The sequence below is a fragment of the Xiphophorus couchianus genome, chromosome 7 (genome assembly GCF_001444195.1).
Source record: "Xiphophorus couchianus chromosome 7, X_couchianus-1.0, whole genome shotgun sequence".
Classification (NCBI taxonomy): Eukaryota; Metazoa; Chordata; class Actinopteri; order Cyprinodontiformes; family Poeciliidae; genus Xiphophorus; species Xiphophorus couchianus.
Genome location: NC_040234.1, coordinates 3,595,120 through 3,610,022, shown reverse-complemented (window position 1 = coordinate 3,610,022; position 14,903 = coordinate 3,595,120). Strand labels below are relative to the sequence as shown.

Below are 14,903 nucleotides of genomic sequence, written 5' to 3'. Positions count from 1 at the left end.
CTGGAGTGTTGCCTTGATTCTTTCATGAGAGAAATTTTGAGAGAAATCCCTGAATCTCCGTGGCAACCATTCAGCTGTGCAAAACATTTGCATGGACTAAGCCCCGCCTTTGAGGACGAGGCTCCTCCTCTGAGCTGCAGTTTCAAAGCTTCCACCTCACAGAGCACGACTCCCATTCAACTCCTTCAGACTAGCCAGCAGCAATTAGCAAACACCTGGTGGATCTGAGCATCTGCGGAGCTCAATATAGGAGCTACTACTCATTGCAACGCTGGTAAAAACACTGTGAAAGGGTTAATAGAGGAGCAAACTTCCTGAAGGCAGAGCTTCAGAAAGAGCAGCAGTTTCTTAAAGAGACAGAAGCCCACATCCAGAACTTTTATAACAACTGAAGGTAACAGAGATATTTGACTGTGCTATGAAATGACACTATCTGCCTGGTAAACTCATAATACTGCCTCCAAGTTTCTCTGTCACGTTTCAGACATACTTGCACAATGATCATAAACAGCAACATGGCTTTATGAGATTGTTTTTACATTACTTTTACATGTTATGTAATCTTAAATTAACAACCATGTACAATTAAAGAAGTGACTGCATCAGCAATAGTATGAACTATCATTCTAAGAGTTAAGACACACTACTGCACTGGTGAAACATCCCAACATGTTGGCAGAGTGTCTCTTTCCCCTCAACCCGTCACACTGTCACAGACGAATCAATATGGACCGATCGATCAGCTGCTTTATTGATCCCATCTGCTCCAGACAGTGATGTGTGAATGTTAAACATGATAAGCAGGGACAGAGTGAGCACGTGCCTCTTGTCTGTGGAGACTTTTCCTGAGCATGCGAGCGATAGTTACCCCACAGTGACCAGTGTGTGTGTGTGTGTGTTGGGGTGTGTGTGTTTGGAGAATGAAAGCAGATCTGAGATTCCTTTCAGAACTGAGAGCGTGGAAGGCGTCACGCGGTCCAGCAGCCAGGAAGGAAGAGGCTGCTGCATGTTGATGCTGTACCACACACACACACCGACAGAGGAACAGAATGGGGATTTATGATGTCATCACTGGTGTGTTTGTGTCATGTCAGACTCATTCTGAAGGAAACCACGGCGACAGCAGCAGAGCAGTTTGACCGTCTCTGTAAGAGAGACGGCTGAAGGACACACTGTGAAAAGTCTGTTGAATCTGTTAGCGGAGTCAGGCGCTGGACAGCATGGTGGACGTGAAGATCTGCTGCAGAATCTGGGGGATCTGCTTGGTGTCCATGGCAACAAAGGATCTCCCCGCTGGAAGGGTCTTCTGCAGTCTGAAACAAAGACAAGAAGTGTTTGGAGATTTGTTGTTTTTTTTCTTTCCTGAAGACAAACACAGAGCAGAGCTTGTTTGGGGTGTGTGTGGGTGTGTGTGTGTCAGACATTTCCATTAGCAAATTACAGTCTGTGTCCCTCAAACACAGAAACTTAGCAACAAAACAACATGTTGAGTAACTCTAGGAATAGATTCGTCCACCCAGGCAACGACCTACACTGAAAAAATAAATCCTACCAAGTATTTTTTGTTTAGTTTCTGGTTGAAATATTTTTTTAAATAAGACAAAACTAACTTATCAGTAAATTTTAAGTAACATATAGGAGCTTGTCTTAAGTAACAATAACGCCTAATAGTGATGAAAAGTCCTAATTCAACTGGCAGATTGTTTCACTTAAAACAAGACATTTTCTCACAATAATAACAATAATAAAAATGTAAACAAACAAAAAAAAACTACCAAAAAGATAACACTTTATTTGAAGGGGTGTGCATAACACTGACATGATATTGTCATAAACGTGACATAACCCCTGTCATGAACATGAAAGAGTCATCATAAATGTTTATGACTGTTGTCATGAAGTGTCATTCAGTAAACAATGACACATCAGTCCCAGAAGACAGGAAGCAGCTCTTACATTCACACCTCTGGTCAGTCTAGAGCTGTTGGTTAACCTAACGTTCATATTTCTGGACTGTGGGAGGAAACCGAAGCTCCATAAAATCCCAGGCAGGCAGAAGGAGAACAGAAACTACACTGATGTCACTCACTTCCATCAGAGAATAAAAAAAAAAACCGAATCACCCTGAACACCTGCTGAGACGTGAAGTACAGACACGTGGCAAACCAAAACCCATTAAGACTGGAGAGTGAAGGTGCGCTCCATTCAACCCCCACCTTTCGGCCTGATCGCCAAGGGATCCAATGAAGATGGCGAAGGCGTTGACCTGCGGGTCGGAGGTCAAGACCTGGGCGAAGCGCTCCGGCCGGATTCCATAGCGCTCCAGGTTGGCGTCGCTGAGCACCACCACGAAGTGCTCGTCCGCCTCCTCCCGCGCCAGCTCCTTGATGCTGGCCTCGGTGGCCTCCAGGGTGTAGTCGCCGCTCATGCAGAACTGGGCGTGGGCGTGCATGGTCTGAGCACGGGTAAGGAAATATTAGCTCAGAAAACGTTTACCAACCATGGATGCCATCTGACAGATCAGACCTCATTTTAAATCAATAAAAGTCATTTTAGAAAGACTTACACCACATCAGTTGAAACGTTCTATAACTCTCCTCAAACTTGCTAAAAAAAATTCAATTTAGAGACTCTGATGTATTTGTTTTTAGCCCTCTTCTTACTCTGACAGTCTCAAACAAATGCATATTAATTTTTGTGGAAAATCTGCAAAAACCTAAATTACATCTGATTGATGTAATTTAGCAATAAGCACATAAAAACTGACTTGATTTGATTGGGAAGATAATATTTTACCACACGACTCTTATTTTAAAGGTTTTATTTACATGTCCCTCTGGAGTCTAGTGGGTCAAATAAAATTCTATGCCAGACCAGATTTGGATCCTAAGCATTGAGTTTGACGTGTGAAGTACATAAAACATGTTGGATCATACCACAATGCTCCAGAACATTTCTGGCATCTTAACCTTGCTTTAGAAGAAAGACATTCCTTAGATTGACCCATTTAGCAGCTGCTAGATTGACAACATCGTCAAATAAATCACTCTGACCGCCGACACCGGCATCTCACAGGTTCTTCACACAGCTGAACTGATTTAGAGTGTGTACCTTGAGGACTTTCAGTCTCTGCTTGTCGTTCTTCGGCGTTTTGTCCGCTGGGACCAGTTCGATGTCGTAGCTGTCGCCCGAGTGGCCCACTATGTCGTACTGAGTGGAGAAAACAGGGACTATAAGGAGAAACTCTCTAAAATGGATGATATCACGAAAACCTCGTCACAACACATTCTCAAATAGTTCACGTAAACCATGTGTGATGCTGCAGAAACACGACTTTGTAACTTTGGAAGAGTCAGGCTGAAACCAACCAGTGCATTTCAACGCTGTCAGGACAGACAAGCTGTGTTTCCATTACAAACGTACGAAAACTTTATCGATATTCCGCTGATGTTGAAAAATTCTAATTTTGCAATTGTGGTGTTTTCATTAAATAAGAAACACAATTAGATTCACACGTGAATAACTTTGTGTGATAATTCTTTAAAAAACATCATCATCCTCCTACAACTTCCTGTCGTCTTCTCTGTTGTTTCCACCAGCGGTAACATCCGGTTGTTGATCACATGACTCGTGTGATGCGGAAAAAAGTGTGTCCATTGAAATATTTTCAAAGAGTGCAGTTTTTTCAAAACTAACAGGTTTCCATTAAGCTAATTTATTTTCAGAATTCCAATTTGCACAATGTTATGGTCACTGGAAATGAGGTCAGTGACAATCAGCATGCAACTCAGGGACTCTTGCAGCTATTCCAGTGCCCAGGTACGACACAGATGCACCAGTTCTGCTGGAGCCAGTGGTGATCCTGTTGTTCGAAGCACCTGGCTCTCTATAGATCTGATGATGATATACAATTTTGGTATTAAGCATCTTTTACAGAGCATTTCTATGGTTGTTCTATTTCTGGTTTGTGTACAGACATGAATTTAAAAACACTCACAGCTAATGGTGCACCACTGCTTCCCTAAACCATTACTGGCAAAATTTCCACCTCAGACTATAGGTGACATGAGACGTGGGCGTGACTGCACTCCATCAAATGCAAAGAGTGTTGTGCAAAAAGCACAGTCACACTGCCGTCTGATGTGACACACTAAGAGGGCTGAGGGTGGAGGGGTGATCAGTTTTAGGCTGGGTTGAGTGTCACTAAGGGGCCAAGAAGTCTGCCTCCCTGCTGACGCATCTCTGCATGTCTCCTCTCTGTCCTGCTCTGTCGTCTCCTTCTCTTCAACGACTCTACTTTCTAGGCTACAACATGCTTGACACGGACAGAGAGACAAGTTCTTCAAGAAGTGATACAGACAGTCTGGGGTAGCTGGATGAGCACAGACACATTACTGTGCTTTTAGGTATTTTATTTGTCAGTGAGGTCTTTTTCTGGTTTTCAGCGGGCCACTCTTCTCTTCACCAGATCCTGTTTGTACCCCAAGGGTCCAACTTCGGCCCTATTTTGTCTGGATCGTACATGCGTCCTTTGGGATGTTTAGAAAGCACAATATTTCCTGTTTCAAAACGGGAATGTATCAAAAGCAAGACCCAAAGACATGGCAGGATCTGATTAGGTTTAAAGGCACCAAAAATTATTTTTTTTAATATCTCAACATATGTGGCAAGATAGCAAACAGCGGGTACGTTTCCAATACGAATGTGCGCAAGTCTTTGTCGATGCTCTGCTAACGTAAAAAAAAAAAACACAACTTCACAATTGCGGTGTTTCCATCCATCCATCCATCCATTTTCTGTTCACCCTTGTCCCTAATGGGGTCGGGAGGGTTGCTGGTGCCCATCTCCAGCTACGTTCCGGGCGAGAGGCGGGGTACACCCTGGACAGGTCGCCAGTCTGTCGCAGGGCAACACAGAGACATACAGGACAAACAACCATGCACACACACACTCACACCTAGGGAGAATTTAGAGAAACCAATTGACCTGACAGTCATGTTTTTGGACTGTGGGAGGAAGCCGGAGTACCCGGAGAGAACCCACGCATGCACAGGGAGAACATGCAAACTCCATGCAGAAAGACCCCGGCCGGGAATCGAACCCAGGACCTTCTTGCTGCAAGGCAACAGTGCTACCAACTGCGCCACTGTGCAGCCCTGCACAGTGGCGGTGTTTCCATTAAATAAAAAATGAAATTAAGATCACATGTGAATAAATTTGTTGACGTGACATGTCATTAAAAATCATCCCAGCGGTGGATGTAAGCAGTTATGTGAAACAAATTCATAATTTATCACATCAGAGGAGACGTCGGCGTCTGATTTAGGCGTTGGAGCGACAAGCCCCGCCTTCTTGGGAGTGGCTACATATGCTGCGTTTTGGGGAAATTGTAGTCTTCCATTTTACAGAAGACAAAAACAAACCATCATCCTCCTACCGCTTCCTGTCGTCTTTGATAATAGCAACATCCAGCTGTTGATCACATGACTCGTGTGATGTGAAAAAAGGGTTTCAATGCAAAAACACCTCGTCCTTTTGATTAAAAAAAAGCTTTTCCGAAATAGCCGTCTTCATTAAGGACCTTCATTTATGTAATTTGAGTTTGCGCAAATTTAGGATTAATGGAAACACAGCTGGCGTGACAGATTGTCAGTATAAATTTTCTACTACTATAAAATAACAAAATAAGCCCAAAATGAAAAATACATAACTGCTTACAAAAACTGCTCACGAAAAACTGCAGAGATTAATTCAGAGAAACTTGAAGACACTACATCCTATAAGGAATGTAACACCTTTCTGTGTCACATTTCAGTCTCCTCCTTGCTCAGTGTCGTCACCTTGAACTTGTGCTCATAGCTCTCCAGGGCCTCCATCACCATACACACGGCCTCCATGGAGCGCTCCAGGCGACCGTCCACCCCGTTGAAGCGGTACATGCTGCCCGACACGTCGGCCAGAACCCGCAGACGCTTTGGCTTTTGCTGAGGACTGCCCAGCTGGAGGGACGGAGAAGGTCCAAAAAACAATCAGGGCCAACAGAACCACCCGATGGAGCTTAAATAATACACTGGGCTGGCTGCTGCTGATTTTTGGAGCGGCTTTTCCTAAAATACCTGCCGACACGAGGCCAGAGATCAAAAACCTGGAGTGATTATTATAATGCAGGCGTTTTGGTCCAGGCCAAAAATATGCAGCTGAGTGAGTTACACACAAGAGTGGACTGCAACCTGAGAGTAAGCTTCAGTAGGGAAGCAGCGTGCAGTAAAAATCCCCCCCACACACACGGCTAAACGTAGCACTTAACGGTTAAGGGTTGAAATTATGTGTGTGATAAAAACAAAGATGGTCAAAGTGTAAAAATATCTGCAGCTACAAACACACAATAGCATGCACGCACACACACACACACACACACACCTCTGGGTCCAGCTCTCCCCTGCGCTTATAGATGGTTTTCTCTCCGGTTAGACCGTCGATGATCTTAGCATCATCCAGTTCTCCCATAGCCTGGTTCTTCAGCCACTGCCGCTCCTTGCCTTTAGCCTGAAACACACACACACACACACACACACACACACACACACGCGCACACACACACACAACACATACACACACAAAGCGCTCATCAGTAGTGACAAAATAAATTAGAACAAAAAACATTGCAACATTTCAGAAAAGAGAACCAAAAGACAGCTAACAGCTACAAAGGGCTACAACTTTTCTTTTTAGAAGAGTCAGAGTAAAGGAAAAGTATTTTTTTTTTCAACAAAGAACGAGGGCAGAGAACAGTTTATGGTTCTGAATACACAGAAAGTCTTCCCTCAGGTAAACGGGAACAACCCTCCATCATTTATTGGACATCCGCCAGTTGCAGTAAGCAGTAATTCATATTTGTATCTATTTTGCGTGGGAGTCCTTACATCACTCCTTAGGTACGGCGCAACAAAACATGACTTCATGGCGTCTTGTCTGCTGGTTTCGGGAGGAATCGTCATTATTTTTACCGTGAGGGGAATAAACTGAAGGGACGCGAAGAAACAATAAGCAGCAGTCGTGGTTGTCAACACCTGGATGGAAAAAGCTGAACTGACGCACACAAACACCCACCACGACACATCCTAACCCAGCTTCACACCTGGACCGGAGAATAATAGAGCAAACCTCCATGCCTCTGCTCTGTAATCACTGCTGCATGATTTTCCCCTCGTCATATGAACAAACAAACACACACACCCACACACACACACTCACAGAGGAGAAGCTCGGCCTACTACGCCTAAACAAAAGGAGGAAAGTTCAACCCAAAACAATGAAACTGAGACTCTAACCCTGAATTTTTTTTGTTGCCTATCTTTCCCTTCGCTCTTTCGGTCACGTCAGCAAGACAAAAGAAAGCGTTCATGTTCACACCACCAACATTCTGACCCATTTGCAGGTTAAACAATGGTGAACTCCCAGCTGTAGTTTGAAGGCGTTTGAACTTGGTTGTTGGCTTTGAATGAGACTGGGACTGGACAGAAAAGCCGGATCAAAGTCATCAGTGTTCTTCAAAGAATAATCAGGCTTGTTGCTGATAAACGGCTGCAGGAAAAGAGATTAGAGTCCAGAGGCTGAGAGGGGTGGGCTGCCCAACAGAGGGACTCACGCACGCGATAAACAGCAAAGTGTCAGACGGGCAGAGGGACGCTGACCTGTAAGCTGTCCAGGATGATCCGCAGGGACTGAACCTGCCTCCTCACTGCGCTGGAGAAGCGCTGGTAGGTAGAAGCGTCGTATTCGCTCATATCGATCTCCTTCAATCTGAGACAGAGACAGGAGAGACGCAGTTCTGTCAGCAAAGCCTGGAGGAATTGTTGGCGTTGTTGCCTTGAAGCAAGAAGGTCCTGGATTCGAATCCCGGGCAGGTGTGGGTTTTCTACCTGACTCAGTTCAAAAGACAATTATCCTTGATAGGGCTGAAACGATTGATCAAATGAATCGTGATGTATCCATTACTGAAATTAACTGCAAAAACAAAATTTTACCAAGTATTTCTGTCTAGTTTGTGGCTGCAAATATCTCGACACACTTGAAATAAGACAAAACTGACATAGAAGAAACCTTACAGCAAACTGACAAAGTTTGTTTTAACTAATTCATTCCTTAATATTGATGAAAAAGCTCCATTGGCAGATTATTTCATTTACGAAATAGGAAAAATCTTGTTTTAAGTGAATTTATCTGTCAATAATGAAAATAATCATCTGTATAAAGGAATTATTTACTTCAAACCAACTGTTATTTCTTGCTGAAAAGTTACTTCTAAGTTCGCTTTTCATTTTTCAAGTGTTCTGAGATATTTGCACTACAAACTAGATCAAAAACTCTTGGCAATATTTTGGGTTTTTTGCAGAGCGTCAATTAATTTAGCAATTGCTTAATTGTTAACTGGAGTACACAGGCTCATAGAAAAGACAATTTGCTGAAAAATAAAGCATGTTAAGAGCAGCTATTAAGTAAAAACTGTATAGGTACATCCAAAATCTGTCTGTTTATATATTTTACTCAAAACTCCTCAAGTGGCATTTTTTTTAAATTCACCTGGTTCAAATTAACTGCTGTGTTACTGCATATTAGGCAATAAAATGTTTATTTTCTTATGTAAAATGTGAATTGATTATATGTTTTCATATTTCAAAGTGTTATTATGTAAATGTGTATTGTGATTAAGCATGTCACTTGAGCAGGAAGGTAACTTACTGTAACCCAAACTGATTTGTTTGGATTGTTTCAATGCGATGAATATTTATTATTCAATCACTTATTGATCTGTGTAACTCAAATAAAAGCTGTCTTATATTTTATATACTATAGTTATTAAAATTGGGGATTTGGGGGGTTTTTTCTACAACAATGTTCGTGCTTTTATGGCTCATTGTGGTTAATTCCATAATACTGCCACCACCGTGCTTCACTGTGAGGACCTGGCTCCCATTGTCTGTAGAAGACCAGCATTTGTCAGCCGCGCAAAAAAAGGTTACATTTTTGAAAATATGTTGATAGTTTTCAAATATAAACACTTAACATTCCTTCAGTCTAAAATATTCATTGTAAATATTATTTATTTATTGGGAGGTGGAGGCATTTATTCAGTAGCTCAACCTCATCCTGGTCATTAGGCTGTGTGATGGATCAGTGACTGGCAGCACCTACTTTGTCCTCAAATATGGAAAACATGTAATAATTCCCTTATTTTTCATTTTTAGCTTAATGTTGTTTCTCATCTGTTCTGAGATTTCTTTAGTGTTTAGTTCTGTAGCTACTTGAATTAAACCCAAATAATGAGATTAATCCCATTTAATTCCAGGTTTTTAATGATTTGAAATATTTGAAAAGATAAAGTTTAAAGATAACCATAAGCGTGCAAACATATTTTCACATTGTCTTTCAGACACAGAGAGCAAAGACAATAAGCGGATATGAACTCCCAGCAAACTTTGTGCAGAAAAAAGGTATCTGAGGTTGCCATGGCAGAAAGGTTAAAGGTTAAAGGTTAAAATATGGAGCATGTGTTTGTGATCTGTTCAAAAAGCCCCACCTGTAAAGACCCAGGTGGTCCCTGCAGCCGTCAGTCAGGTATCAGCTAACCGTACACACACCTCGCTAATGTAAAGGTGCTACCACCATGCTTGAAGTGTGTGTGTGTGTGTGAGAGATGAAACGGCGGCGGGACGTGGGTGAAATCTCTCCCAGGTGTTTGAAACGCTTGGCGACAGCCAGACCGTGACCACCCCGGCGATGCGGAGGCTTGATTTTTTTTTTTTTTGTCTTCAAAACGCCAGCAGGGATTGGAGGAAGGGTGGAGTCCCTCTGGCTTAATATGTCACAGCTTGTAACGGATCTGTGTGTGAATGTGTAGACTGTGCTGGCATCAGCCATGCAATCAAAGGAGGTCACACACACGCATAAACCACCCCCCACACACACACCGGCACACGCACTCCCTCAGAAGAACACACCTGTACAGATAACCTGAACTAACCCAACGTTTACCCTCCACTACATCAACGGCAGCTGAGTTGGAGCTTGGCTGGTTAATTCAGGCTGGTGGTATTTAAAACCAAAATTAGACCAAAACTTGTCGAAAATCCACTGAAACAGATGGGAGTCATTTATTAGGAGAGCATCGCTTCGATTATAACTGTTAAAACTTCACATTTCCTTATTTTCCCCTCTTTCATTTTGATTGTTTACATTGTGCTTTATTCCATTATTTTATTCTCCTATTATTCTTCCTCTTTTACACTGCAAAAACACAAAATCTTACCAAGTATTTTTGGTCTGGTTTCTTGTGCAAACATCTCGGCACACTTGAAATACGACAAAACTGACTTACAAGTAATTTTTCACCAAGATATAGGAGCTTGTTTAGCGTCAATAATTCCTTAATATGAATGAAATTGAACCAGTTCCACTGGTAGATTATTTCACTTAGAACACAGGAAAAATGTTTTATTATTAAGAATCTGCCAGTGGCACTGGTACTGGTGGTACTGGTACAAATAATTCAAATCCCCTTTCAAATAAGAAAACAAACATTTGATTGCCAAAAATGCAATAACAGCATTCCTTTTAGTGAAGTTGAACTGATTGAATATGAAAAATGTCACTTGAGGAGTTTTGGGTAAAACATATTTATAAAGGTGTTTAAATGTTTATGTATTTTGTACATTTTTTTGTACAGTTGCTTAATTACTGCTCAATATGTTGTTCTTTCAGAAAATGGCCTCTTTTTGTCTCAACTCCAGTTACCAATTAAATGATTAATAAATTAGTTGACGATTATTATTATTATTATATTAGATTTATACGATTAATCGTTTCAGCCCTACTGTTTACAAATTAGGTAACTCCTGAAGACAAGTGGTTGTACTTTATTTTATTTATGAGTTATTGAACATCACCGCCGCACTTTTATTTGCAAAAAAGAAAGAAAGAAAAAAACCGTTTCCATCCCAGTCAGCAACTACATTTGATTTTAAGATAAAATCCTAATAAAACACATTAAAGTTTGTGATTCAAGCGTGTGCATCTTCCCCGCATCACATGCATCCTGAGGAATCAGCTGGGCTTCAGGTGTCCAGTTATTTCTGCGCTACACACACACAGATTCTTTGTCTGCTCCTCGGCATACACATCGCCTCATCTCAGCACAGCGCGTCCCGGAGCCACTTCCTCCTCGCATTCCTGCGTGCGTCTGCGGACGCACGGCAGCGACGCGCAGAGCGCAGCGTCTTGGCTGGCTGGCCGGAGCTATTTCCTCTGAATTCCTGAGCCTCGATGAAAACAGCCGAGAGCGCAGCAGCAACGGCCGGAGGGGAACTCGGCGGAGGCGCGCCGACATTTCACACACAGCGACCGCAAAAAAACATCGGGGCTGACAAACCCGTCTCTGTTTTACACATTATGAAACGTTTAGCTGGAGAAGCAGAGCGCTTGAAGTACATTTTTGTTTTGTTTGCACTGCGGCTTTGGGGCCAGAGCTGGTCCAATAAAAAGTTGAACACATTGCTTCATGTGGTTATCTTGGAACACGTTGTGTTAGAGATGCTTTCGAAACAGAAACACGTTTTTCTGCTAAACTTTAACTGGATTTTCTTTTTATTTTTGTCTTTTCAATTATACAGAAGAAAATATTTAACGTCACCAGGCAACAGAGAGTTTTAAGGCGTATTTAAAAATCATGAGACTCTACACAGACTTTACACATAACATGCTAACAGTTTTAGATTAATAACTGTGAAAAGAGGCAGGTTTATATCTCAGAGACTCCATCTGATAGTGTTATGGTCTGATGAAATCAACTTTGAACCTTTGAGTCATGAGTAAAAAAGGTAAATCACACTGCATGTCAGTAAAACACTCAGAGTGAAACACGATAGTGGCAGCATCATGCTCTGGGTTCACTTCTTTTCAGAGGTTTTCTTTGAATTATGTTTGAATTATCAGCCAGTTTTGATCCAAAACCTTCAAGTGGCTCAAATCATCCAAACATAATTAATGTCTGAAATAACCTGCCAGTGGAACTAGTAGGATTCTTGAATATTAAGGAGTTATTGACTTAAAATAAGCTCCTATTTCTTGCTGAAAGGTTACTTGTCAGTTAGTTTTGTCTTATTTAAAGTGTGCTAAAAATATTTGCCCTACTGTAGATCAAAAACACTTACCGGTAGTAATATTTGTGTTTTTGCAAAATTGTGCTGAAAACAAATCAGTTTGGTTAAAGTGATGAAACTGGAGGTCGTTTTGAGCTGCGACACATTACTGTGGCTTATTGCTTATTGACTTGTTTCTGCAACTGTCGACTGAAAGGAGGGTGAGAATCCCTGCAGTCTCACTGAATCACTGAGCAGAGGAGGAGAAGGTGCTAAACGTGACACAGTATTGAGATTCCTGTCCGTGGTTCAGGCTGGTCATATGGATTGGGAAATGTCAGCACAGCGGAAACAAAGGTTGTGACTGGACTGCATTAGATAAATGATGTGTTGAATGTTCATCTCCCGTCTCAGATAATAGAACAGGACATTCCCATAACAGCATCTTTCCAACACAATTAAAGGTTAAAGTATTGTGAAAAATCAACTTTTTTGAGCTTTAGATCATGTTATGATGTCAGTTCCTTATCAAAAACATTCTTGAAGTGTTGCCTTGATTCTTTTATGCTTGTTTGAAATATTCTTTAATCTCCCGTGGCAACCTAAAATGCCACAGGTTGCCTAAATGCTTGCTTTCACAAAGCTCCACAAAGCTCCTCCTTTGAGCTGCAGCCTCCAAAACTTCCAAGCTTCCACATGACAGAGCAACCATTCCCCTCTCAGCTCCTTCAGACTAGCCAGCTGCAATTGGTGGGACTGGTGGGACTAATCATCTGCTGAGCTCATAGGAGCTACTTCTTATTGCAACACTGGTAAAAAAAACAACAAAAAAAACGTTCTTAAAGGGTTAATAGAGGAGTCATGTTGTGATGACTTCCTGAATTGGAGTTTCGTTGAGAGCAGGAGCTTCTTAAAGAGACAGAGGCCCAAAATAAGAGATTTAAATTTCGAGGTACAATTTCTTTTCAGACATATTTGATATACAGTACAGACCAAAAGTTTGGACACACCTTTTAATTCAATGAGTTTCCTTTATTTTCATGACTATTGACATCAACAACCTTTAGCTGTGATTACTGCTTTGCACACACTCTGCATTTTCTTGATGAGCTTCAAGAGGTCGTCACCTGACATGGTTTTCACTTCATAGGTCAACCTGCCCTGTCAGGTTAATAAGTGGGATTTCTTGCCTTATAAATAGTCATGAAAATAAAGAAAACCCATTGAATTAGAAGGTGTGTCCTGTCCGTTATCCTGCAATAGCTAGCCCCGCCCACTTCATCACAACCCTCCGGGGCTGACTACTGACCAGTTCTCTGTCTAACAGGTCCGGAAAATCTCTAAGACCTGGGTATTACCCTAAAAGAGATCTATAAGAGATAATCTATTTAAACTGGTGTCGAAAGCGATTCGTCTAGCTCTAACTACCTCCAATCCAGAAGTTACGACCCTTTTCAGTTAAGAAACAGTCAGCTGAGTAGCCCTCACAGCTGCGTAATTCCAATAACCACTCCTGTTAACGGTAGCTCGCTTTCTAAAATATAACTTGCTCTTGGAACCGGCTAGATTAAATTTAGTGACTTGGATGTAAGTCCCTGGGTCATTATTTTACTCTCGCCAAAGGAAATTATGAAGCCTCCTCTTTACTAGAACCATGTACCTTAGTTTTACCTTTATTAAAAGAACTAAAAAATGATTAAATGACTCAATTAATTCCAATGTCCACCAACCTCATTAGAATTTTAGAGTAAGAATTTATTAAGCAAGCTTAAGCAGGGATATGTGACATACAAATCAATAATCAATTGTATACAAGTCAAGAGCAATGTAATAAGATCAACATGTATAATCATACCCTCCTGTCTCTTTCCCTAACCTATGTCACAGATTCTGAGATAGCTTTTTAGGAAGCGAGTTCAACTCATACCCAGTTGGTGGTGGATCTTTAGCAACAGGAACATCCGAAAACCTTGGTCTGAATCTTTGTCCTTTGTGTGGAAAATCCTCTTTAGAATAGAAGCAAAGTAGAGAGGGTTCAATTGTTTTGAAAACCCAACTCTTTTATCCCTACGGGACCTTTGTCCTTTCTCCAAGTCTGTTGCAATGTTTGGGTTGAGGCAAGACCGACGATCGAATCAGAAACCCGGGTTGGACGATTGGAACTTGTCTCCCTTTGGCGGCACGAAGCTTCAGCTTTTCCCGTGGCTTCAGGGTGTGGTCTGCTGTTGTTTCCTTGATCTGCTTCTTCGTGTTAGCTCTACTTCGGTGCCGCAGACAAAGAACAAGAACTTCTCCTTTTCCGTCTGCTTATATACAGTTCTCTGCCATATATGTGTATGGGGAGTGTTAGTTTACGTGGTTTCGGCCCCTCCTGTCTGCTGGCTGGGATGGAAAGTACCGTCCTTTCCTCAGCGTTGTTCTTAGCCAACCATACCGCCCCACCCATCCTGTGCATCTGGCCATCTGTTCAGAACTGCTTGCGACAGCAGGAACTCACAAGTTCCCCTTCTGCTTTTTCCCTTTTTCTTTTCAACATTAAAACCTATGTGCTTTCCTCTGATTAACTTTTAAACACAGTCAAATATTAAAAACTATGTGCTGATTTCCATTAAGCATTAATCATAAGCATTAATCACCTCTTTCACTTATTATAAATCATCAAACCTTAATCATTTCATTGTTGTCATGTTATTACAGATCATGATTCGTACACTTCAGAATCATTCAGTGAATCATTCAGTGATTACTTACATACAGTCATTTTAC

At 41.7% G+C, this 14,903-nt stretch overlaps 1 protein-coding gene across 1 annotated transcript in view; it reads right to left on the bottom strand.

Moving 5' to 3' along the window:
• Positions 1-364: 364 nt before the first annotated feature.
• Positions 365-14,903, bottom strand: part of vwa8 (von Willebrand factor A domain containing 8) — an 85,165-nt gene continuing 70,626 nt past the window's right edge. Inside the window, exons 40-45 of the mRNA XM_028022070.1 lie at positions 7,695-7,803; positions 6,421-6,546; positions 5,841-5,999; positions 3,112-3,210; positions 2,217-2,455; positions 365-1,313 (exon numbers count right to left, since the gene is read on the bottom strand). Coding sequence (XP_027877871.1) covers positions 1,205-1,313; positions 2,217-2,455; positions 3,112-3,210; positions 5,841-5,999; positions 6,421-6,546; positions 7,695-7,803 — 841 coding nt within the window. The 3' untranslated portion in view covers positions 365-1,204. The remainder of the gene's footprint in view (positions 1,314-2,216; positions 2,456-3,111; positions 3,211-5,840; positions 6,000-6,420; positions 6,547-7,694; positions 7,804-14,903) is intronic.